Raw genomic sequence first — 25,783 nt, forward strand, 5'->3', positions numbered from 1 at the left:
AGAATTATCCTAATCCGAGCATCTTTGAGAAGAGGGAGCATCTCTTGTGTGTCTATCCTCACCACCCAGTGGATGGGTCTTGTTCTTAGCACTAGGAACATTATATATAGTAGATGTCATTTAACATGAGGTTATGCCAGTCTTCTCCAATCTCATGCTCTTCAAGTGTTTTGAGGTTCCGTCAACCCAGCCAGGAGAAACAATGGTTAGGAATTCTTGGACAACAGCCAGGAATTCTTCCAAAAGATCAGGAAGGCACTTAAATGGGAGAAGATGACCTGACTACAGTGGTCACTCCACATTCGCTGAGGTTAGGTGTGAAGGACCCCTGTGAATGTGGAAAAACCTCAAATTAAAAATTTTTTTCACCTGGGAGACCATCTCTCTAGGAATCTCCAGATCCTCCAGTGCAACTCTGTGGTCAAGATCTGCCAGAGGCTGATCGTACAGTCATGCTGAAGGACCTACAAATGTCTAGAGAAGTGTTTTCTCTAGGAACTTCTAGGTTCTCTGGCACAACTCTATGGTCAACTTCTGGCAGAGTAGGGTTGGAGGACCTAGAGATTCCTAAAGGGAACATATTAATCAAAACTGCAAATAATCAAATCCACAAAAGTCAAAGCCGGAAATGTAAAGACTCACCTTATTAAGATGAACACATGTGATGGCATATTCCCTACTTTTGAGCAATTCAGAAACATGCTATAATTAATGGTGGGATAGTTGAAATATTTGAAAACAAAAATGAATGAAGGATAAGAAATTATTGTTGAAATCACACGAAGCTTGTCATAAACATTTGGCTACTACCTAGTACAGGAGGGAAGAGGGGCACACGCACGTAGAAAATTTTTAAGAGGCAAACACATAGAGAATCCCTAGAAAATCAAATCAATGCCCACACAAATTGTCGGCTGTGCCTCCAAGTCTGCCACCTGGCATTTTCAGACAGAGGGAGCAAGTGAAGTCACAAAAGTGTGAACATACCTACAGGCATCATTGCACACACAATGTGCAAGACAACTGTTTCTCCACTTTATCAGTAACAATGGTTCAGTCACTGTGATAAAAAAATTAGGCTGCTATATTAACTGATTGAATTTTTTTTAGAGGAAGGCTACTATATTGGATTTGATATCCTTAAGGTAGTATTTGTCAGGGTATGCCAGTTGTGACTAAGTTGTGACTGGATGAAAGTGTAGCAAAGTGGCAGGTGAAGTCCATGATGCACTGGTAATCAGTCATGAAATCAGCTGATTAGGCCAGGTGGTTGTGATAGCCAATTAGCAGAGCATAACTGCTTTAGGAATCACCTTGGTGTTTTGAGAGCCTACTGTTCTCTATGCTGGTCCATGAGCCTGTTGCTTTTCATGTCTCTGGGAAGTAAGTTTTCTCTCCTTGCTATGGAGTTTTAGTACTGCTAATATGCAAGTTGTTATGCTATGCTGATTTATTCTTTGCATTGTACATATTTGTATCTAGCCACATTGCTTAATTTTTGCTCTGTCCTTTTTGCCTTATACTCTGCTGAGTAAAGCTCTATTTTTGTTGACTCAATGACTCTGTTGTGATGTTTTGCAATACACCCTAACAGTATTGTCCTAAAAGGTGCCTCAGCAATGGGAGGAGGGAGTAACTATATACTCTGGTTATGCAACTTTAAAATATATATTTATTAAGTTTACAAGTCCTTACACTAATTTGAGGAGATACAGACAGCTTAGCCATATAGTGAACAATAATTGTTGTCTTGTGGGAAATGGAAAACTAAAGTCATTACAAGATAGACAATAGTTATTTCATGAAGATAGCATACAGTCCATAAAACATTTATCACTTTAATGGGGCTCAGGAAGGAGGAGAAATAATTAAATCTCACAGCTTACTTTTGGAACAAGAACATTTGATTTCTGCAAATAAAAGCTAACTCTGCATTCCTTTTCCTATTACAGAAGTTATGTTGCACTTTTTCATACTTTGTATAGTAGTATAAACTGAGAAGATTGAAGGATGAAATGGGATGAATCCACACTGCAGAAATAAAGCAGTTTGGCTCCACTTTAACAGCAATGGTGCTATCCTACAGAATCCTGGAATTGGAAGGTGAGGCACCAGAGCTCTCTGACAGACCAGGCTGAATACTTCACCAAACTACAGATTCCAGGATTCCACAGGATCGAGCCATGACAGTTAAAATGGTGTCAAATTGCTCTATTTCTGCAGCGTATCACAAATGGTTCTGCAGTCTCCCACTGGCTCCATTACCCAGTCAGGCACCATCCGAGTGCTTCACATCAAATTGCCCCAAGAATGACATTCTCCTAATCACAGTGTCACAAAAGAGTACATCTGAGCATCTGAATGGCTCCTCAGCAGCTTGATGCAGCTTAGTGTCTGTTCAGCTTATCTGACATAGTTTTTAAACCTTACAGTCTATCAATACCTATGTGTCTACAAGAGACCTATAAGTCATTTCAAGCCTTCCCATGTGAAAGCATTTTAGCAGCTAGGAGCAAAAATGTAAGCCTTTTGCTACAAAGTTTGGTTCCTTTGGCCTCTTAATTGGTTAAATGACCCATCATGTCCTTCAGGACAAAGGAGAGTTAAAAAGAAACAACTTTGTACGTTTCCTGCTGCTACATCACTACTCAACCCGCCTTCATTCATGCTGTGTAACTGTAGTTAACCATTTGCACTAAAATGTACAAAATCCTATCATATCCTGTGTAGAGGTGAGTGGGTGCATATTCCTTTCCCCTGAAGATCCTGCCTTAGTACTGGTATGTATAGCTAGGCTTGTTGTTGTTGTTGTGCACCTTCATGTCATTTCCGACTTATAGCCATTTCTATCATGGGATTTTCTTGGCAATATTTGTTCAGAGGAAGTTTGCCATTGCCTTCTCCTGATACTGAGAGCATGCAACTTGACCAAGGTCACCTAGTGGATTTTATGGCCAAGCTGGAAATCGAACATTAGTTTCCAGAGTTGTAGTCCAACACTCAAACCACGACACTGTTCTGGCTATGCTATCTATGCATTATTACTGTATTTTCTGGCTCTCGCAGTGTATTTCTGAAAGGAGGGTTTTGTTTGTAAATATCTATCTACTTCCTCCTATCTCTTTGTCAATAAAATCCATCTCCTTATTTTGATGTTTGAGAGCTGTCACGGGACCCCTTCACACTACACAGTGTTAATACTTTGATACCATTTGAACTGTCAAGGCTGCATCTGATGGAAACCTAGAATTAGGAGAGGTGCTAGAGATCTTGGGTTAGAAATTCTAAATATCCTCCCCTAAACTCCAAACTCCAGGATTCCATAGGATGGAACCAAACAGTTACAGTGGAATCATACTGCTGTAATTGTGTAGTGTGGAGGGGCCTCTTGTACTAAGTCCAATCTTAGCCATTTAGTCCCATACTACTGTTTCCAGTTTTATATCTAACAACAGACAAACTGCTGTATAAGGGTATTTCCCCAAATGACAAGACAACGGCACAAAGAAAAATGGACGGGATATTGAAAGGTTGAGCTCTGCCTATGGTCTAAATAGAATTTACCCCTCTACTTCCAAGTTCAGTTTTTCATATCCTCCTTGAATTTTCTTTCTGTCACCAGGCTGTGATTAGGATGACTTTGATACATATTGTATTGGGGGGGGGGATTATCTGTAGAAGTATGCTTTGCCTCCTGCTCTGAAAATTTTCAGTTACCTGTCACAAGCTTTGGAAGCAACCTTTTCTTGAAATCCCTGCAGGCTGAGTTCCACGTGCTTTGTAAGGGTATAATGTGTGCTGTAATATTTCTTAATGACTGCATTTACATGCCAGTTAATATTAGGCATATATGTGCACACAGGGTTTTTTGAATATCTTTATCTATGCCTTTGTTTCTAATTACTGTCCTCCCTCTTGTAATAGTCCCTGAAGAAAGCTATACAAATATTTCTTGGTTGAAATGTACTATATATCTAAGCCTCCAAAACAGCAGGTACTACTTTGGCCCTTGTTTTCAAAAACAATTACACAGGATAAATTTAGATTTCTCTAGGTCAAGGAGAGAGGACACACAGGGTAGTCTCTTCTTAACAACCTAGTGGTTGATAGAAACCCCAGCTAGTGGTAGGGACAATCTTGATGTTAGAAAGAAGCCTCAACCACTGGAATTCTTATTCTAGAACTCCCTTGATTTCTGAGATAATTTCACTATAAACTGCTCATAGATTTTCTGTATTTGCAATCATAGAAGTAAGATGTTGCCTTTTAAAAAGAAAATGTGAAAGCTAGAATTCTTAGGAAAACAGAAACCAGAGTCCTTATTCTGCTTTTTTGTTTTCATACTTATCTTATGCTTTTGATAACATCCTGGGAAAGATGGGTTCTGCAGGTTGTGAGCCCCTTTAGAAATAGGGTGTATATATGTACCTTCAAGACACTTATTGTCTTATGGTGACCCCATAAATTTCACAGGGTTTTCTTACTCAGAAGTGATTTGCCAATGCCTTTAAAATATAGCCAACATCTGGTACTTCTTGGCAGTTCCTTATCCAAATAGTATCTAGGCCTGACTCTACTTAACTTCGAATATTAGATGGGATCTGGTTCCTTCAGGGTATTTAAAGATGAGGGTACCAAAATACAGTGAAACATTGTAAGGCTTGCTATATAACAAGATGTGCCAAAATGCAAAACAACCAATCAGTAGGACAACAGGATAATGGGGGGAAACACACATTTTCAAAAATCTATTTTAAAACTAATCAGCTTTACCGTCAGGGGTAAAGCAAGTGGTGGTGCAAGACCATTATTAGAAAAACAATATGAAGGTGATCTTTGTTAAGGCAATTCCACATGAAGTGCTCTGCGTGGTTGGTAGTATCTGCTTGCACAGTTAGATCTGACAGTAAACTGCTGAGTCTTCTATTACAGGGATCCTTCCCTATGTCATCTTTCTCAGCAGGTGCACACAGTTATAACTTTCATTTAAGAGAGAACCTTGCTTAAAAGCAGCCCTCAACACAGGAGAGAGGAGGCAGGAGTAAGTCTATATGGGAGGAAGATGACCTGAAGCAATATGGATGGCAGGAAAAAACAGGCTAGAGTCTACAGATCTTTGGGTGATTTGCAGGAGATTGGCAGGAGCTCCTGGTTTCTAATAATTCCAACAATAGCAAGTAAAATTACAAATAACATCAAAACATCTTTCTGCCATGGCTGGCCTTATGCTAATTTGCTCATCTATAAGCCTTAAGGTTCTTCCCCTGTAAAATATAGGGTTACCTCTTTATTTTAAATCTGGGTCTACCAGCCCCTAGCTACTAGTCTGCATTCAATTCTGAAAGTCCATTGGGTGAAACAACAGCAACTCCCTCCTTAGGGAAGCAATCTAGCCTCCCTAGGGAAGGATTTCCAAAATGTAGGGGCAACCACTCATAAGGCCCTTTCCTGTGTTGATCTGGTTGTGTGACATGCAAAACGTGCTGAAATTCTTTCTTGTACACAACCATTAAAGATACAGGGGCCCTTTCCAGCTTTCACTCTGGCAATCCTATCAGAGGTTGACTTTAAAGCCTAAGTAAGATAGAGTCGTGCTTAATAAAAATTATCCTCAAGAAGGAAAAAATTAGAAGCTCTTAGGAATCTCAAGGAAAAGCAGATTACACATTTCCAGAAAATTTTGACCCTACCACTGACTCATTGGTCCTTTCTGTTAATAACAATAACAGTATGAAATGCAAGGGGCAGATTGAACATGAATAGTTTTCACTTGACACATGCTTGATCATTTTCCATTATATCTTTAATGATTAGCTAAAATATATCAGATATACTTCTGTGATTTGTTATATGGTTGTTGTATGCTGCTGCTAGCTAGCTTTCCCAAAACTGCTATAAATAATAAGGTATATTTTCACTTTGGTATCGATTGTCCTTGGACAGAGAATTGGGACATAAATAAAGATTTTATTTTATTTTATTTTATAGAATGCTAGAAATCTGGACCAGAATGTCATTAAATAAGATGCTGACTTTATTTCGTTAGTGCCTTCATTGATGAACCCAAAGAAGAAAGGTAAAGGGTTTCCCCGACACTATGCTAGTTTGGGCTTCTGGGATATGCCATTCAACAACATCTGAAGGATTACATGATGCTCCTATCTGTCCTAAGCAATCCAATGGAAAGGGGCTTTTGCACACAAGAAGTTTCAAGCTTAGTCCTCAGCATCGCCATTTAAAACATGCATGGGGAACTATGTGAGACATTTAGCCTGTCAGAGAGCTCTGGTGCCACACAAATGATTCCTAGAATTCTACAGCACTGAGCCATGACAGTTAAAGTGGTGTCAAACTGGTTTATTTCTGTAGTGTGGATGCATCTTAAGAAAACATCTAATCCATTTAGGTAGTTTGGGGGGGTAGACTCTGCAAAGCCTGGGCTGAAAGGCAAAAAACATCCCAATCATCAAGTGCAAAAGCTAGCACTATCAATTCTACTTCCTGTGCACAGATCAAAGTATAGAATTGCTTTGTTTTTCACAAATCTGAAAGTTTGCGGGCACAAAGTATATGGAATTGCCTAAGACTCCTCATAGGAAGAAACAGATACAATGAGTACAATATAGATAAAATTGTATAACTTAAGGCCCACTGAAAGAATACAGATTTAAAAGGGTTTTCTGTACATCAAGCCCTATTCTTACACAGTTGCCATTTCCTTTTTTTATTTTTCTTGCAAGACTCTTATGTTAAGAGGCTCATAACAGACAAAAATGTACCAAGTGAAGCTCCTCCGTCCATTACATTTAGTGGGTGGGAAAAGGTAGACTTTTTGTCAAACGTCCTATTTGACAATCACAGATGCCCTGTCTGTAAATAAAGGCAAGACCCATACATCTGTTAAAGAATTGCATACACACAAAGAAATGCACACAATGGCACATCTTTTTCAGCTAGCTTGGATCTATATCACACATGATTATGGGGCTCTTAGCAAGTTACATAATCTCTCTTTTCACTTGCAAGGCAAGTCTTGTTCTTTCTGAATTCTTTGCACAAGCTGGAGTTGAATTAAAGCCATTGTTCTTCCAACAAGGCTGGCAGGCAGTTTATACATCTCTAGAGACACCATATGGAGGCTGTGAATATAACAGCAATACCTAGCCAATCAGTTTAAGAAGCCACTGTTTTCCAGGCCTGTTTTACGCTTGGCATTTTCCAAGTGCTGAGATTATGGACCAGCAGGGAACAGCATGCATGTTCATGCAACACATGGACATCTGAATAATGAAATCTGCTCTGGTGCAAAAGGCATACATTTAGAATTAAATAATTATGAGCCCAGATATTTCAGTGTAAAAACCACAAAGAGCCTTCCCACACCAAATCCACACCTGCTTACCCCAAGACATTTTCATTTCAACACTTTAATGAGAGAGGGTGTCATTTTGTTGCTGCTAACTGGGGAAAAGATATCCTAGCTGTTTTTGTTTGTTTGTTTTTTGCAAATCAGCAAGAGTTTAATCCAGGGTGTGCCCAATAACTCTACACAGTTATAGCGCTACATTCCATTTTAACCTCCATAGCATAGTGCCTCTAAAACAAAAGTATGGGGACGAGGAGGTCACAAGTCTCTCGTATGCAGAAAGGAAAAAAATACCATACTGTGATCTAAACTGCATCATCCATTGCCACTATTTATTTATTTGATTTATGTCCCACTTCTCTCCTTCCAAAGGATCCAAGGCAGTACTAGTGACCAAACATTAACATTTATTTATATACAGTAGTTATTTTTTAAGGCAATTCAATTTGTAAATAAGAGAGACCTGTGTTCTGTGACTGGAAACCCCAGTACTTCAATCACTTCATAAAACTGGTTTCTCATACATTTCTGATATATGGTCTACATGTTCTTCATTTAAAATGGTGGTTCTCCAACTCATACTTCTCACAACCATTGACTGCAAAAAGTTCCACAATCAGAAGATCAGTAACAGCAGACAAGCTTTCCTGAAAGACTCTTTGGGCTCGCAACACTGTCCCTTTTCAAGAAGAATCCAAAATGGATTTCCACTCCCTTGCCCCACCTGTTTTGTTAAACACCGAGTTCTTAACCTATGGGTCATGGACACATGCCACGGACAGGCATTCAGGAGATCCACAAACCAGGTATAAGGGAGAAATGGGCTGTTTTCTTCCATCTTGTTCCTATTATTTTGAAATCTCTGGTCAGGTGCATTTTTTTCTGGATAAAAGGTCCATAGGTTTCTTCATATTCTTAAAGGGGCCCATAGACTCTCTTGGAAGAGTCAAAAACCATGGTTTGAGAAAGGCTGGCCAAAGACAGTTTGCCACCTGAATTAAAAGACAAGATGGCATCCCTTTCTTATTCACTGTAGACATGGCAGATTGTGCCAGAGAGATGCATAAGTTTAGTAAATGCCTGAGTTAACTTTGAATAAGTTAGTATCAGTTGACAACAGTGCCAAGGCAGGTTTTCAGACCCCTTGGCCTCCTTGCTTGCTGGTGTGCCTGCTCTTTTCTTTTCTTTTTCTTTTTCTCTTTCTCTCTCTCACTCCTTCCTTCTACCATCTCATATCCTCCCTTCCTGATGAAGAAGGCAAAAAGAAAAAATCTGGAGCGTGGCTTTGGTGTGACTTCTGGATTCTTAGGACGCATGCATCATGGAAACACCATACCTCCACTGTGACTCAAAGCAGCTTTATTTTGGCTGTCTGTAACAGGCCTGAGATTCTCAGCGGTGTGTGTGTGGGGGGGGGGGGGTATCTGCAGACCACAGGTTAAGTACCTCTGATCTAGACAATCCTTGCTATAATAATCTACCTTCCTACAAGGTTCTTGAGAGATGTTTAGCCACTCTTTACTTTTCTGTCTGTGACAAGACAATAATAACACTTATCAGCCTCAATAATGAAACAACAGCAATAAACTTCTGAAGTGTTCATTTGCCTTCATGGCTGAAGGTCATACTGAAAACCTGAATTGCAGACAAGTCAAGCAGGGCTGTTAAAATAGAATCTGAGGGCATTACATACACATTAGGAACCAGGATCCCAAATCCCTGATCTAATGAGGAGGTGACACAATTCAGGAAGAGGTCTACATGCCAAGATAACCTCATAAGGCCCCCTGGACCCAGGTCTCCAAGAGCCCACAAGAGCCAACACTCCCCTAAGAAATCTAACTATTTACCTATTTACATCCTGCCTTTCTCCCATGAATGGGTAGCTTACAATATAAAAAGGGATACAAACAAAATCACATACAGTTAAAAACATATGAAAAGCTAAGATTAAAATAATATTAATCTCCTTGTAGAAATAAAACCATATAAAATGTTCCTTTATAAGTATAGTTTAAAAACAGTACAGCACTAAAACAGAAAACCCATTATATAATACTATCAGTTCACAAGTGCCAGCTGGAATAGGAAAGTCTGAACTCAGAAAAGGACTCTGACTAAAAGCACTATAATCTGCCTCAGCTCCATTGCACTCTGAGGCTGGTAAAATAGATTTGGCTCCCTTTAAGAGATTACACCTTTGGTAGTATGGAGGTGAAGCTAAACAGGCTCAAGAAGATCAACGTAAAACCCAGATCGGTTCTCAGCTCTGTTGGAGCAATTTACAGATATCCTTGACTGGCTGCTGGACCTGCTGCGACAAATCTGAGATATGGACCATTCAATCTTGATTCCCTGTGAACTGGGGTGGGGTGAGGGCTAACCTGACCACTGACAAGGCCTGGACTTGCAGCAGACTTTGCAACCACAAATGCATCAGGTTTCCAAAGCCAAGCTGTGTAATAAGCACTAGGCAGCCCCAAAGCCTGTGGCCTGGAATGTTGATCTTTTAGGAAGAGTTCTTTGCTTTGGTTTTCCAGCTTCTATAATGTAATTTTCTACATTATAAATGCAGATACATGAGTCAAGATTATTTTTAAGAACAAGAAATAACATGCAAAATGGAGAAAGCATCTGAGGAAAAATACCTTTTCCAAGATGGACACATATTTTTAGAGAATGAGCTAGGAAGATTTCTACAGATCTGGCTGTGGTTGACAACTGACAGCATTAGAAAAGGATGTGAATGTCTCAAAGACATTACTAAATGATGTATCCAGGAAGCTAACTAGGGCTCATGTTTTTGTTTAAAAGCTTCTGAAAATGAAGCCCTTATCTCCAAGGCTTTTTATATCCACCCAGCCCTTGCACTCTTTCTCCTTGCTCTCTGCCTAGCTGGAAGTTTTTAAGTAGCATTCACACTAGGAGAATGGTGAAGGTGGATTAGAGAAACACAGAGTTTGAGTGCTAGGTTGCAGTGTGTATCTACCATGAAAATGGAATAAACAAAACTTGAACAGAAAAAAAAGCCAAATTCTATTCTAGCCAATCCTATTGTAGTCTTGTGTGCCTGCCTATAACAGACAGGGTAAACAGCATGCTTCCTTACTGAGCATGCATGAACAGCAAAACTGAGAGAAAGGGGAGAGCAGATAAATACTGGTTGCTCATCTGCATTGGCTATGCTTAGAGAAGAATGCTTCTGCAAGTGGATCTCATACTGAACTGAGCAGGGTGCAGAAGCAATTTTTAAAATATAATCACTGTGTTATGCTATTACACAGATTGTAAACAATGAAAAGCTAATATTATGAAAACAAAATCTAGAACAGTAAAAGCAGATTTCAACATCTAGCTACCTGATTAGAAAGCTTCTTGCTCCAGCTCATAATATAATGTATTCCTTCTACTTGCCTGGATCATTTACATAGCTTTTTTAATTTGCCAAATTCTTCACAATCACCCTAATAGTCTATGCTAGTTATTTACAATTAGGACACCAATACACAAAACACATTACAAAACCATCAGGAATAAATACATGGACAGATGCAAAGGCTATCCATGTGCTAACTAACAATTCAAGAGATGGCCCATAAGTAAATAGGGAAATTGTATTCCATAACAAAATTGCAGAAAATAAATTGACTGAATAGGAGTTCAAGAACATTTTTTGATGCGTTATATCTCACAGGTACACTAAGTAATAATCTTAAGTAAGGACACACTAAGTAGCGTGTCCAAAGGAGGGCAACTAAAATGGTGAAGGGTCTGGAAACCTTGCCCTATGAGGAATGACTGAGGGAGTTGGGAATGTTTAGCCTGGAGAAAAGAAGGTTAAGAGGTGATATGATAGCTCTGTTTAAATATTTGAAGGGATGTCATATTGAGAACAAGCTTGTTTTCTGCTGCTCCAGAGACTAGGACCCGGAGCAATGGGTGCAAGCTGCAGGAAAAGAGATTCCACCTCAACATTAGGAGGAACTTCCTGACAGTAAGGGCTGTTCGACAGTGGAACACACTTCCTCGGAGTGTAGTGGAGTCTCTCTCCTTGGAGGTCTTCAAATAGAGGCTGGACAGCCATCTGTCTGGGATGCTTTGATTTGGATTTCCTGCATGGCAGGGGTTGGACTGGATGGCCCTAGTGGTCTCTTCCAACTCTATGATTCTATGATTCTATGAATAAAAGTGTTGGCCTCATCTGAAGAGTCGTCACATTTATTTTGATTTAACTACCAAACACATGACAAAATCTAAGTGGAATTTATAAGCAGTTAAACAGGAACACATCCCTTCCTCATGTTAAGAGCTGGCATTATGCTGCTGACGGGTGAAGGGAGGAACCAACTTCAAAAAGAGTTGTGATTCCTCATGTTGGGCTATGGTAAAAATTCAGGACCCTGGACAGGTAATTTGGAATCTGAATTGAGATCTAGCATGAGCAAGCCTATTACTTTCAGCTTGCATAGTAGATCCCCAGAACTAACCAGAATCCACAAAGCCACTGTAATACCATATTGAAAGCAAACTGCACCCTAGCTCCCTCTTTCCCAGAATTTTGAGACAATAGCAGTGTGTTAGACAACAGATAGTTGTGAGAAATAATCTGCTTTATCTAATGTTGCAAAAACCTCCTAGTTGGCCAAATTCCCAGAAGCTAGTTTTACAGACCCTCAGTGTTTTAGAATGCAACATTTGTCAATTGCACATCTGTACTCTTTGTGCTGATCAGAATGCTACTTCTATCCATTTAATTGTCAATAAACTTATTTTCGCTCATGTGTAATTGATCCCAATGAGCTCATACTGATCTAAAGTTATAACTTTGCTACATCCAAGTTATATCAATAAAGAGGTCCGTCTTGTAAATGACAAGCATCTGGTGCATCCATGCTTCTCTTGGGAGGCACCCACCAATCAATGATTCTTTATTCATGGATAAGCATCCATGACTTGAAAATACAGTCAGCCCTCAAGGAAGGCCACATGCTAGATGGATGGACTCTATTAAGGCAGTGATAGGTATGGGGTTTCAGGAATTGAGCAGAACAGTGGAGGGCAGGGGGTCGTGGAGATGTCTCATCTATAGGGTCGCCATGAGTTGAGATCGACTCAAGGGCAGTTAACAACAGCAACAAATAAATTCCAAATAGCAAAACTCAGTTTTGCCATTTTATGTAAGGGACACCATTTACTATGCCATTGTATTTAATGGGACTTGAGAACCCATGGATATTGATATTCACTGTGGGTTCTGGAACTAAACCCCAACAGATATAAAGGGCCCACTGTACTGAGTTGTGAGTATGTATCTTCCTTGGCTGGTTCAGGGCTCTCCCGTTCTGCTACATCCAGAAGGAACCTGGTAGGCTTCTGGTATTCCAGAATCTGCCCAGCACCATCTTGAGTGAACTTGAGTGATGAGTCACAAGTCATCACTCTATTTTTTCTAAATAAATTAGAATCTAATTGCCCAATTTAGAATTGAATTCTATTCTCTGAGTTCAAAGCTTTTTATTCACTGAGTAAAAAAAAATTAAGTTCAATTTGTTCACCCACCATATTGTATGTGGTTCAATTTGTGGTTCAAAAATTAGAAATTAGACATCTTCATCTTCAAATGTGATATTATTTTTATTGGGGGTGTGAACATTACTCAAACATTTCTTAGTGGTGGGGCACATACATGGTTGGGAACCACCGTCCTATACCTTCTTCTATGCTTCATTCCTATACTATACTGAAAGTAATCCCTGCTATCTCCAGTGAGTGAATGGAGATAGGCAGGATTCACTTCTTGGCTTTCCTCCACGTTGAGAAGAAGTAAACCAAGAATCCAGACCAGAATTGGGTGGGTGGGGTGTGGCTTGAAAGATCCAATCACAGCCCAAGAAGCATGACGTTAGGCCATTTTTTATCTTTTTCAGGGTGGGAGAGAAAATAAATATGAGGCGGGCATATATGACCCACCCTGTGTGTGCTTCGGCCACCCCTACTTTATATTACATCTCAAACCTGTCAAAGTTGCCCACTCCTGTACTGAAGCCACAAAATTCAGTGCTGGCTTCACCCATCACAAGCCTTTCTCAGTCAGGACACAATGGCGCGTTACAGAGAGCCCAAAATGGGCACTCTGCCGCCGGCACCGGTTGCTGCGTCCGGTAACCACAGCGGTCAAACCGCGCGGTTCCCGGACATAACAAAAATAAGCGGCAAAAAGTGGCTTCTTTTTGCACCCCGCAAGTGGCACTGCAAGTGGCCAATGGCGCACTCGCAATGTCACTTCTGTCACGGGACATGCAGACGCTATGCGTCTGCAACGTCAAAATGGCAGTGCCCATGAAGAATGGGTGCCACCATTTTGTACATCCCCAGGATGTACTAGGGTTAGAGGCGTGCGTAAAGGACGCCCTTTCCTAACCCTAGTACATCCTGGGGACGTACTTTACGCCCATGCGGAACAGGCCTATGTGGCAAGACTCAACACTCCTCCAAGCAGGAGCCTCCTTCTTTGGAGGTTTTTAAACAAAGACTGGATGGCCATCTGTTGGGGGTGCTTTGACTGCGAATTCCTGCATGGCAGGTGGTTGTCCTGGGGAATGGATGGCCCTTGAAGTCTCTTCCAACTCTATGATTCTATTATTTTAAGCCCTTTTACCTCCAATATTTTAAAAAATGAGATTATTCAGTAGAGCGAACAGGATTAGGAAGGGTATACCCACAATGCAGATTTAGCCCACAGGGTCAAAGGATCTCAGCTTTAAAAAGAAAGGCACTGGCCTCCTGTCCATCTCTACCCTTCTCTCCGAATAACCAGTGTCAACCTTCGTAACAGTTAGTGACAGAATATAAGAAAAGCACTTTTAGATAAAAAGATTTCTAGCCCAGGACCCATGGAGAAGCAGGGAGCGGGGGGAAAAACTTCAATGCCAGTACATTTTTAAAAGAAAGCAACTGAATAAAACAACTGCTTTATTATTTACAAAGCCTTCGTAAGCATAGCTCCCTGCAGAAATTCAACTGGTAATAGAGTTACTTTTTAGAAATTCTCAGATTGAATTAAAAATGCAACAGGTGGGACTGGGATGGCTCCAGGGCAAAGAAAAGGCAAAGGCTTTCTTCCTCCTTTTATAAACTTACTTTAAGACCTGTGCTGTTTTTTTATTTTCTGAGCTGTCAGTGAATTTTTGAAATTACAAATGATCAGAGCGCTCAAAGAGCATCACATACAGATTCTGCTGTTCTGAAGCACCAGGAGAAGGCCTAGTTCACCATCTCAAAGTAACCAGGAAATAAACTAGTGTACTACGAACAGGTTTAGCCCAGTTAAGCAGTAACTTATAGGGCAGGAGTGGGCAAAGTGGGGTTCATGAACCCCACTTTTTTTGGCCCTGTGAAGTTCCCATCAGTCCCAAAAAGTGCCCCATTTTTTATTTTCAGTGAATATTGGGGAAATTTATTTATTTACGTGAATCCACCCCCACATGCAAATATGAAAAGGCCCCCCCAGAACCCCCAAAGATCAAGTGTTCCTTTGAACCAGCAAAAGCACTACATTCCTAGAATCCCACAGCATAAGCTATGTGCCTCTCATCAACGTCTGTTAATCATTTCTTCTTTGACCTATCCCCTCCTGCTGCCCTAAATATCTTCTCAATGTTGGCTCCCTCATCTTCTTAACTATCCTTGCCTTGACTCAACAGCCCTTCTTGAGTACTTTTAGTAACTGCTTCTGCTTCCAAAAAGAGAGAAATGTAAACTGCCAAGTTAAAAGCCTTTAGCTAGCCTAACATTTCAACTAAGATGTCCTTCCATCATTAGGCCTTGCAGTTACCAGCTGCAGGAATAATGTGCATCCAAGTTTCCTTGAGACCCCACAGTTTATCTGGACTCTAAACAACTGAGGAAGAAAAAGTGGCAAATAAAATTAGCAAGGGAAAAATAAACATTACCCCAGCTCCTAGACTTAGAGAGATTATTTCATCCTCAAAAGCAGAATGTGTATCAATGTGAGGTGGGATTCCTGTAACATAAAGAAAAAGATGCTTAAGTAAAGAACAGCAAATGAAATGTGTTTTCAAACTTCAGTTCACAATCAGTTCTATGCTTGTATATTCACAGACATAGATACTCCTGCCATTCCCTTCAGCTCTTCAAGCCAAAACTTTATTCAAAAACCAAGATGTGAGAAACTGCTAACATCTGAACAAAACTTACAAGGGTTAGGATGGGAAATGCACAGCCATCCAGCTGCACTGTAACTCTCATAATCCCATGACTAATGGGAGCTGCAGCCCAGCAGCATCTGGATCTCCACACTTGGTTTCAGATGTGATTTAGATCTTACAGTGGGCATCCATTTTTCACCCCAAAAACAGTCCTTCCTATTTCTCCATAATGTCTAATAATGCATGTTTCCTCTCCCTCTTCACTACTGACTAAGTAAGAGATGGGGAGCATACAGTTATGTTTTTAACTTTTATATGTTTATCGAATCTTATACTGTTTTTAGTTAGTTGGTTCTAATTGTTTTTTTTAAAAAAATTATTGTAAAATGTTTAAATGTTTTTATTTCTGAGTCGCCTTGGGGCCCTTCCTGGGAGAAATGAAATACGTAAATATGCAGTCCTCAAGATGTTGCTTCAGCTCCCAACATTCCTCACCATTGGGTATGATAGCTGGGGCTAATGAGAGATGCAGTCCAACAACACCTGGAGGGTCACATGTTTCCACCCCTGGACTAAACCTTACAGAGAGTAAGGAAGAAAAAACTGTAACTCAGTAACAGAACACATATTTTATACACAGAATACTTTGCATCTCCAGTAAGGGCTAGAAAAGATATCAGGTTCTGCAAACCATTACCTGTCAGTGTAAACAATACTCATCAAGATGGATTCCATGGTCTAAGTGGTTATAAGGCAGTTTCCTGTTGTCCTAACAAGATGTAAGACTTGTTTTCTGAGCCAGATGGATATCTGCTAGAGACATGGGCTTACTGAATACAGATAAGTAACTGTCGCTTCCCCTAAATCCTATTACATCTCTACTTAATCAAGACTCTTTTTTTAGGCTGACTTCACATCCTGGATCGGTCATGTTAAGGTTCTTGATCAGACACAGGTACATACCCTGTCCAGGTTCATACTGATTTACAGTCAGTTGATCTGGAATCTCTTTAATGTATCCCATCTTCAGGCATTTCGCAAGAAGCATGTTACAGATATCTGGGAGACCTGGCATTTCAAGCAAAAAATGTGAGACATTTTTCTAGTACTGTACTCTAGCCCCCTCCCAGTGTGTTGTGGTGAAATTTGGAGAACAGAAATTGAACATCAATATCTTAATATTAATTAATATACCACAAACAATAACCATTACAGAGCACAACCTAAATCCAACTAGAGTAGACCTATTGAGTCAATGGGATTTACATAAATGCTTGCTTATCATTCAGCAATTGATTCACTGAGCCTACTCTGAACAGAAACAGCAATTGGATTTAGACCATTCACCTTTATATACATGTTTTTCACCAGTGTGGTACAGTGGTTATAGTGTTGGAGTAGGACAAAGTAAACCTAAACTAAACTCCCAACTCAGCCATGAAGTTCACTGGGTCATCTTGGGTTTGTCATTCTCTCATTGGACTAACTGATGCCAAAAGGGTGTGTTGAAAATTAAAATGTAGGAAGTGAGAAAGAAAAATAGGCCACCATGAGCTTCCTAAAGGAAAATCTTGATATATACTGAATAAATAAAGATTTTTTAAATAAATTAAAATTGCATGATGGCTAACTAGACAACTTATTTTATAGCAATCTCCTATATATAAATTATAAATAAGTATGTTTCCATATCTCAAGCATACTAACAACTTTTCACAATTTTGCATATTTCTCTCATATAATTAAACATATTGCACTTCACAGACTTCTATACTGTAGAAGCCAGCATATCAGAATGTTCATTTAACTTTTCCACTTGTCTTTTTCACGTAACTTGGGAACATGAGTGCAAATTTCATTTATATATAAAGGGTACTTAAAAACACAGAGAGACAGTCCCAACTAGTCCAGCATCCTGTTTTCCATCTAATATAACTTTTGCTGGTTTCTGGAAGCCAACAAATGGGACATGAGTGCAGTAGGACCCTCTTGCTCATGGCTCCCAGGAACCGGCATACAGAGATGACAGCATTTCTAATATCAGAAGTTCTGTGACTAGAAACCATTGATACCACTATCCTCCACTAAGCACCTCTTAAAGTCATCTACTTTGGTGGCTGTCACTATAACTTATGGTAGTCAGTTCCATAATTTAACAATAAATTGTATGCAGAAATACTCCTATCAATTGGCGTCATTGGATGATCCCAAATTCTGGGATTAAAAGAGAAAGTAAAACTTTTCCCTATCCACTTTTCTCATACCATGTACAATTTTATACAGTTGTATCATGTCCCACATTTAACTTTTTTTTTCTAAAATAAAAAAGGTCAAATCTTGTAATCTCTCTTCAAAAAGAGTTGTGCAGCTTGTCTGCACTCCTATACCTCCTACTTATATGGAATTAAATTCCTTTGAAATCGATGGGATTCAGTACTGAGTCAATATTTTTATTTATTTATTTTAGAGGTATATTAGTTTTCATTGTTTTTTTAAACCTTGCACTCTTACAGTCAATGAGGCCATATTGTATAATTGCATTTTCATAGTTAGGCCAAAGAAAAGTTCCACTAATTTCAATGGGACTCCTGAATAAGCATGCAAAAGACTACAGCCCTAGTTACCAAACTGGTGCAGATATTACAAATTACACAAAGGACATTTTGAATACTCACCTCCAGGTAATGGACTATCTCGATCAACATTGTTGTTATCATATCGAAATTCATATCCAAAATGTTTTACCCTCCTGTGTTTTAAAGACTTCTGAGCTGTAAAATCGAAAGGAAGCAGGAACAGAACAATGTTTTTTCAAAGATTTATGAAGAAATAAACCCAATGTATATTGTAGGCTGGTGCAGTGTAATGGTTAAGATTCTAAGCTCCATATCAATAAGGCCCTGGCTTCAATCTTACCTCTGCCTTGGAGAAATCATACACTCTCAACCTCAGAGGAAGCCAAGAATCTTGCCAAGAAAATCATGTGATATGTTTGCCTTAGGGTCCCTATAAATCAGAAGTGACTCAAAGGGACACAGCAACAAAGAGCAAATTTAGCTTGAACTGTTCCTGGAAGCCAAGATAACTACTCTGAGACTGTCACATTTTGGATATATCATGAGAAGACATGACTTTCTAGAAAAGACAATAATGCCTGCTAGAAGGTAGTTGAAAAAGAATAGGTGGATAGACTCAATTACAACTCTCAACCTGCAAGAACTGAGCAGGACTGTTGATAATTAGGTGGCATGGAGGTCTCTCATATATAGGGTCACCATAAGTCAAAGTGGATTTGATGACAATTAACAATAATTATAATATATGTATCAATATATTACTAGCATTACTAATAATATATTAGCAGTATGGATATATATTAGTATATATTAACCATTATTAGTAAGCTGTTGCTGCTGCTGCTGCTGCTGCTGCCGCCGTCACCACCACCGCTATTGTTGTTGTTGTTGTGTGCCTTGAAGTCATTTCCGATTTATGGTGAACTTAAAGCAAACCTATCATGGGGTTTTCTTGGCATGTTTCTTCAGAGGAGGTTTGCCACTGCCATCCTCTGAGGATGAGAGAGTGTACCTTGTCCCAGGTCACCCAGTGGATTTCCATGTCCAAGCCTGGATTTGAACCCTAGTCTCCCAGTGTCCTAGTCCAATGCTCAAACCACTACACCATCCTGGCTCTCATTAGTAAGTTACACTTTGTTGAAGCTGTAAATCTAGGGAATTCTGCAGGCTTAATGCAGCATGCTTGGAGTAAAATTCTCTCCCTTCTCCTCTACAGGACCTTTCACACTACAGAATTATAGCACTATGATTCCACTGTAACTACCATGAATGCATCTTATGGAATTTTCAAAGTTTGTGGTTTAATGAGACCCTAGAGCTCTGTGGCAGGCAGTTGAAGTGGAATTGTAGCGCTAAAACTGTGTAGTGTCACAGGGCCCCAAAGTGATCCTTTAAGTGAGGGAACTCTAATCTCTCAGGGTTTTCTGGAGTTGAGAGTGTGTAGACTGGCCAAGGTCGCCAGTGGGTCTCCATGTCCAAGCGGGTGATCAAACCCTGGTCTCCAAAGTTATAGTCCAGCGATCAGAACATTACACCACGCTGGCTCCCACATACTGTTCTAGGAAAAGGACTCTCCTGGACCTAAAATGGCCCAGAGAGAGCCAAAGACATGGTGAACATAGTTTTCATGCCCTCTAGAAAGCAACTGGGCATGTGGCTGCACAAAATATTTTACCTCTGTGAAGCCATATGTAGCCCATGAAATGTACTGTAGGGTTGCCAGAATGAAAAGCAGAGATGACAATGGTTTAGGAGAGGGAATTTCAGCAAATGTTGTTTTTTACCTGGTTGCAAGGCAAGTAACACCTACTGAAATTCCCTCTTCTATATAGCCATTAAAGGTACAGGCATTATCTCCAGTTTCCATTCTGGCAACCCTAACTTTAAACACTTTCCACCACAAGAAGAGTGAGGAACTGGAATCTGAGGCTCATACAAACATGGGCCCATTACAAATGGGCCTAAAAGTGTGCGCTCCGCGTGTGCTAGGATTAGAAAGGGGCGTCCTTTCCGGATGCCCCCAACCCTAGCAAGTGTGGAACGTGCACAAAATGGCGGCGGCCATTCCACACGGCCGCTGCCATTACAACGTCACGAACGCGCCGCCTCTATATGGGGCGGCGCGGACGTGACATTGTCACACCGCGCCAGGGCGCATAGTGCACCCCTTCCCTGGCCACAAAAGGAGTTCCGATTGCCAGCTCCGTCGCTCGGCGCAGCCTTCAGGAGCCTGCGACCAATGACGCAGAGGAGAAAGGGGCCAAGCGGCCCCTTTCTCCTCCTCCCCGCCGCTGCGGGGTGTCCTTGGGGCTTCAAGCCCCAAGGACACCCCTTTCCAGGCTTGGGGGAAGGGGCCTTTTGCCGCTTCCCTGCAGCCTGGAAAGTGGTGGATCGGGGCCCCAGCAGCTGCTGCTGCTCTGGCCACTGAGGCCCCGATCCGGCTGGGAAAGGGGTGGGTGCAGGCCGCCACTTTTCAGCAGTCTGTAACTCGCCTAAGTGATGGCTATACAGTGGACCCTTGTTATAGGTTGGGGTTTGGTTCCAAGATCTCCCGTGTATAACAAAATCCGTGTATGCTCAAGTCCCATTACATATAATGAAATAGCAAAATGGTGTCCCTTATAAAAAATGGAAAATCAAGGTAAATTTATACTTTTTTAGAACATTTTCAAACTGTGTATGCTTAAATTCGTGTATAAAAAATCCGTGTATAAGAAGGGCCAACTGTACTCCTGATGTCTGCTACTTTTTCAGAGTGAAGCAACAACCTACTCTCTCGGTCAAAATGCCACTAATCCCTGTGAACATTTCACAGGTTTTACTTTCTCACTGTGTTAACAACATAATTCATTTGTTTGCCAAAAAGAAGCAGCTGACATAAATAATATTCTCAAGACATTGTTAGGATGTGTCATTTGCCACACAAACAAATGAAAAATTCACTCATTCTTCAGGGGTGAAAATAGTCTAGTCCAATTCATGAAATTTCAAACATAAGGACCTTACCTGAAATACCAGCAACTTTAACTTTCTTTTATTTGTGATTTCAACTATGTGGCAGGGATGGGGAACGTGCAGCCCGCCATATGTTGAACTGTAACTCCTAGCAGCCTTAGACAGCACAGTAAATAATATAATAAGGGGAGGATAGCCTGTAGCCAATAACATCTGGATGGCAAACATTGCCCAGCAGTGTAGTATCTATCACTTACCATTTGAAATAACTTCATCTTCTTCCCAGTCAATGTTTTCCAAAAGTTGTCCTTCCTCCTCAGGTGAAACTAACTCTTCAATAACCCTCAGGCCAGGAGGCAAGGTTGCAGGTGTCATGTCCTCCCAAGGAACTATGAATTCAAAAACATGAATAATTCCTGATGAAAATGAGACACAAACATTCTTCTAGCAATAAAGATTCACACTACTCAAACTTTTTTTATTGCCCAATCTTCAAATCTTCTCTTGGAACGTAGAACAATTAAAACTGGGTGTGGAAAGTGTAACCTATTCCACCCATTTTTGCATCCTTCCCAAGACCTTCAGAACATCCCAAACCCCGGGGGGTGGGGGGTGTTTAAGTGAAAAATTGTCTCAAATTATGAAAAAGAATTCAGAAAATTGTCCCCAAAATGACAGTTTTCCTAGTTAGGCCCTCCAGAGCATCCCCAAAATGGTTAAAAATAGACTCAGAGTGAAAGCTGAAGCGACACCACAATGCTTCCAGGATGCCAAAAACACCCCTGTATGGTGGCCTCTACTCCCAGTGAACTTGCCCACCATTGCACTAAAACTATAACACATTTGAATATAGGCAGGTTCAATTAATTGAACTATGATTAATGGAAACAAGTTTATAGTTTATAAAGTCAGCTTCTTGTCATCAACCATAGTTAAACTAAACCATGGTTACCAGAGTCTGAGTGATACACTGAGCCACAGTTTGTTTAAAACCAAGATGGAAGCTCCAATCTCCTCCTGGGAGCAACGGCCAAAAAAAAAAAAAATGGGAGCAGCCTACAATAGATACCAAAATCCGTGGATGCTCAAGTCCCATTATATACAATGGAAGAGTAAAATTGTGTCCTTATATAAAATGGCAACATCAAGGTTTGCCTATTGGAATTTATATATATATTAAGTATTTTCAAGCAGCGGATGCTTGAATCCGTAGATAAAAAATCCATGGATATGGAAGGCTGACTGTATAAACCTCCATCTTCCACTGGCTTCATCCAGCGTGGGGCTACACCCCAGCCCATGGAATCAACCAAGATAATCTGGAGCATCAACCCAGGTATAGTATGGGCTTCTTAGGGGGCCATTTCTATTACTTGCTTGTGAGGAGATGCTGGATTCCAACAGCTAAAGGATTGTGCTGTTTCTTTGGCGTAGACCATCTGCTGCACCATTTATCACCAATAAATCTCATCTCATAGCAGCAGTGTGTATGAGTTTTCACTACCAAAGGAAATCTGTAGGAGACCTGGAACATATTCCTTCCCAACTGTTGATTTCTGCTGGAGACTGGAGCAGCGTGTGCCATAAAAACTGTCCTGAATCCCACAAAACTCTTCTGTTGACTCAGGTGTGGTCATGTTAGAGAAATATCTCATCATCCGTATTCTATACCCAAATTAGCAAAGGGGGTGTCATCTTGTCGTTTGCCTCAGGCATTAAAATGTCTTGGGCAGTCCCAGGTGGAAAAGGTGATACAGGAAGGCAGGATAACTATTAGCTTAGTTATAATAGCAAGAGCATTTACATTTCTATACTGCTTATCAGGGAACTCAGCACTCTCTAAGCAGTTTAATATCTATAAAATCCAATCCCCCCCCCCCCCCCACAAGCTGGGTATTCATTTTACTGACCTATGAAAAGATATAAGGCTGAGTCAACCTTGGAGCCCTGGGATTGAACTCACAACGTTGTGGCTGCAGTTCTGGCATTTAAGCACTGTGCCACCAGGGCTATAGCAACGTTTTAAAAAACAGTACAACAGGAATACCTTTTTCCACAAAGCTGAAATACAGAACAACGTTTTGACTGGGGTCTTCTGACATAATCTCCTTTCCGTTGAGGGAGTCGTAGGCTCGCTTGGAATCTTCTAGCGTTCCATACTTCACAAATGAATAGGGTTTATTTGGTGGCATTAAGAGAGCTTCCACCAGCCCGCATTCCTCCACCAGCCTGAGCACTTGGCACCTACTGATGCCATTACCCAGACCGCCATTGGCAATGACCAGATTCTAATTAGGGAGAGAGGGAGAAGGAGGGAAGGGAATAGAGGCACAGACATGGACAATCAACATTAATTTGTTAATCTGAAAACTGCCATTAAAACAGCAGAGAAATAAGGAGACAATGAGGCTGAACATTAGTGTAGCCAATTCTATTTGGAGTTTTGAATGAAAACGTTTAACTATCAAACAGCCTGGAGTGGTATAATGAAAGAGACAGACAGAGCTAACTTTCATCTGAACAGCCCTTGGACATTTATGGGACTTCCATTCAAGCACAATAAGGACAGAATCATAGAGTTGTGGAAGTCATCTAGCCCAACCCCAACTTTGTACTCACTCCTATAAGGATTCACCTATAGTATCCTTGGCAGGTGGTCATCCAACCTCTGCTTAAGCAACTGATGCAAAAGAGAACCCTTTATTTCTTCATGCGGTGCCATTACCCATGAACCGAAATCTGCTGCTCTGAAATTTCTTTGTTGTTATGTGCCTTCAAGTCGATTCTGACCCTAAGGTGAACCTATAATGGGGTTTTCTTGGCAAGATTCATTCAGAGAAGGTTTGCCATTGCCTTCCTCTGAGGCTGAGAGCATATGACTTGCCCAAGGTCACCCACTAGGTTTTATGGCTTCAAGTCACATTCTCTCAGCCTCAGAGAATGGCAATGCCAAACCTCCTCTGAAGAAACATATCAAGAAAACCCCATGATAGATCACCTTAGGGTCAACATATGTCGGAAATGACTTGGAGGCACACAACACATACACACACACAAAGGAGAAATCTGGGAATGGGGGGGGGGGTTGGAATATCCTGGAAAAGGTTAGATTATCTCCCTGAACAACAGCACCATGCACTGCAACATTCTGTTGTAGTTGTTTTGCATAAACACTCATCAGAAAGTAAGGCTGCAATCATAGGCGAGTTACAGACCACCCGTTTGGGGTGGCCTGTAACTGGCCCTTTCCCCGTTGGATTGGGGCCTCAGCTGCCACAGTAGCAGCCTCTGAGGCCCCGATCCACCGCTTTCCAGGCCACGGGGAAGCAGCAAAAGGCCACTTCCCCGTGGCCTGGAAAGGGGTGTCCTTGGGGCTTCATGCCCCAAGGACACCCAATGGCGGCGGGGATGTGGAGAAAGGGGCTGCTCAGCCCCTTTCTCATTTGTGTCACTGCGCAGCCGTGTAAAGGCTGCGCCAGCGATGCAAATCATGGAAGGAGCTCCAAAACGGAGCTCCTTTCGGGGCTGCAGAAAGGGCGCCCCAGGCACCCTCGCGCAGCCCCACTACGTCACTTCCGCGCTGCCCCATTTGGAGTCGGTGTTGTCATGACGTAGTCATGGCGGCGCCCATGTGTATAGGGCGCCACCATTTTCTACGCGCTCCACACATATTAGGGTTAGAGGCGTCAGGAAGTGACACCCCTTCCTAACCCTAATACGCGCTCTGCATGTACTTTGTGCGCATATGTAACGCACCATAGTTCCACTTACCTGGGAATAAGCCCCATTGAACTCAACAGAATGTACACTTAATTCAGTGGGACTTGCCTCGTAGAACAGCTGCTTAAGATCATTATGCACAGTATACTGTTAAAATAGTAACAACCACAACTCACTTTGGTAGGGTAGGATACACATTCGATCCCCTCATGCCTTAACAGTGTATGTCTGGCCTTCATCTGTTTTTGCCTCAACTTCTTCTCTGCTTTACTGAGTTTCTGGCTCTGTTGAATGATGCCACCTGTTTCCATGTTGAAACTGGGAAAGTGAGAAGTGTGTGGCTCACGCTCACTACTCTTTAGGAAAACAAAGCATACAAAAAGAAACTATGTGAAAACTATTATTTATTTTATTTCACACCCAATTATTGTGAAACATTATTAACTTGAGCAGGAAAGAAGGGAAGACCCCCCTCTCCTTTGCAAATACGCAAGATGATCCAGCGTGGTGCCGTGATTTGAGCATTAGACTATGACTCTGGCGAACAGGGTTCAACTCTTGGTTCAACCATCAAAGCCCATTTGGTGATCTTGGGCACATCACACACTCTTAGCCTCAGAGGATGGCAATGGCCTCTGAAGAAACTTGCTGAGAAAACTCTTAGGGTCACCATAAGTTGGAAATGACTCGAAAGAACATAACATCAACAAAATATCTCTGCTAAAGACAGTACAGAAGAATCTGTAGAGAAAATCTTAAAACATAGATGGAGAATCTTTGGCCCTCCAGATGTTTTGGACTAGAACTCACACATTCTGTTATTATTGGCCATGCTGGCTGCAGCTAATAAAAGCTTCCCAAGCTAGCTGGGGATTCTATCAAATTGTCATGGATTAAAGCTCTTAGCCAACTATCCCCAAAATTGAATGCAGTGGAATATAGGAATAATAATAATATGTTTTATTTATAAACCGCTATTCCAAATAGATCATAGCGGT

At 41.0% G+C, this 25,783-nt stretch overlaps 1 protein-coding gene across 3 annotated transcripts in view; it reads right to left on the reverse strand.

Annotated features, from left to right (window-relative positions):
* The window catches only part of ALKBH8 (alkB homolog 8, tRNA methyltransferase), an 87,847-nt gene extending 62,712 nt beyond the window's left edge, over positions 1–25,135 (reverse strand). For all 3 annotated transcript variants that reach the window (XM_042460378.1, XM_042460376.1, XM_042460377.1), the window contains exons 1-6: positions 24,962–25,135; positions 23,113–23,353; positions 21,323–21,454; positions 18,210–18,305; positions 16,498–16,602; positions 15,319–15,389 (exon numbers count right to left, since the gene is read on the reverse strand). In XM_042460378.1, coding sequence (XP_042316312.1) covers positions 15,319–15,389; positions 16,498–16,602; positions 18,210–18,305; positions 21,323–21,454; positions 23,113–23,353; positions 24,962–25,096 — 780 coding nt within the window. In that variant the 5' untranslated portion in view covers positions 25,097–25,135. The remainder of the gene's footprint in view (positions 1–15,318; positions 15,390–16,497; positions 16,603–18,209; positions 18,306–21,322; positions 21,455–23,112; positions 23,354–24,961) is intronic.
* Positions 25,136–25,783: the final 648 nt, after the last annotated feature.

This window comes from Sceloporus undulatus, chromosome 3, assembly GCF_019175285.1.
Source record: "Sceloporus undulatus isolate JIND9_A2432 ecotype Alabama chromosome 3, SceUnd_v1.1, whole genome shotgun sequence".
NCBI lineage: Eukaryota > Metazoa > Chordata > Lepidosauria > Squamata > Phrynosomatidae > Sceloporus > Sceloporus undulatus.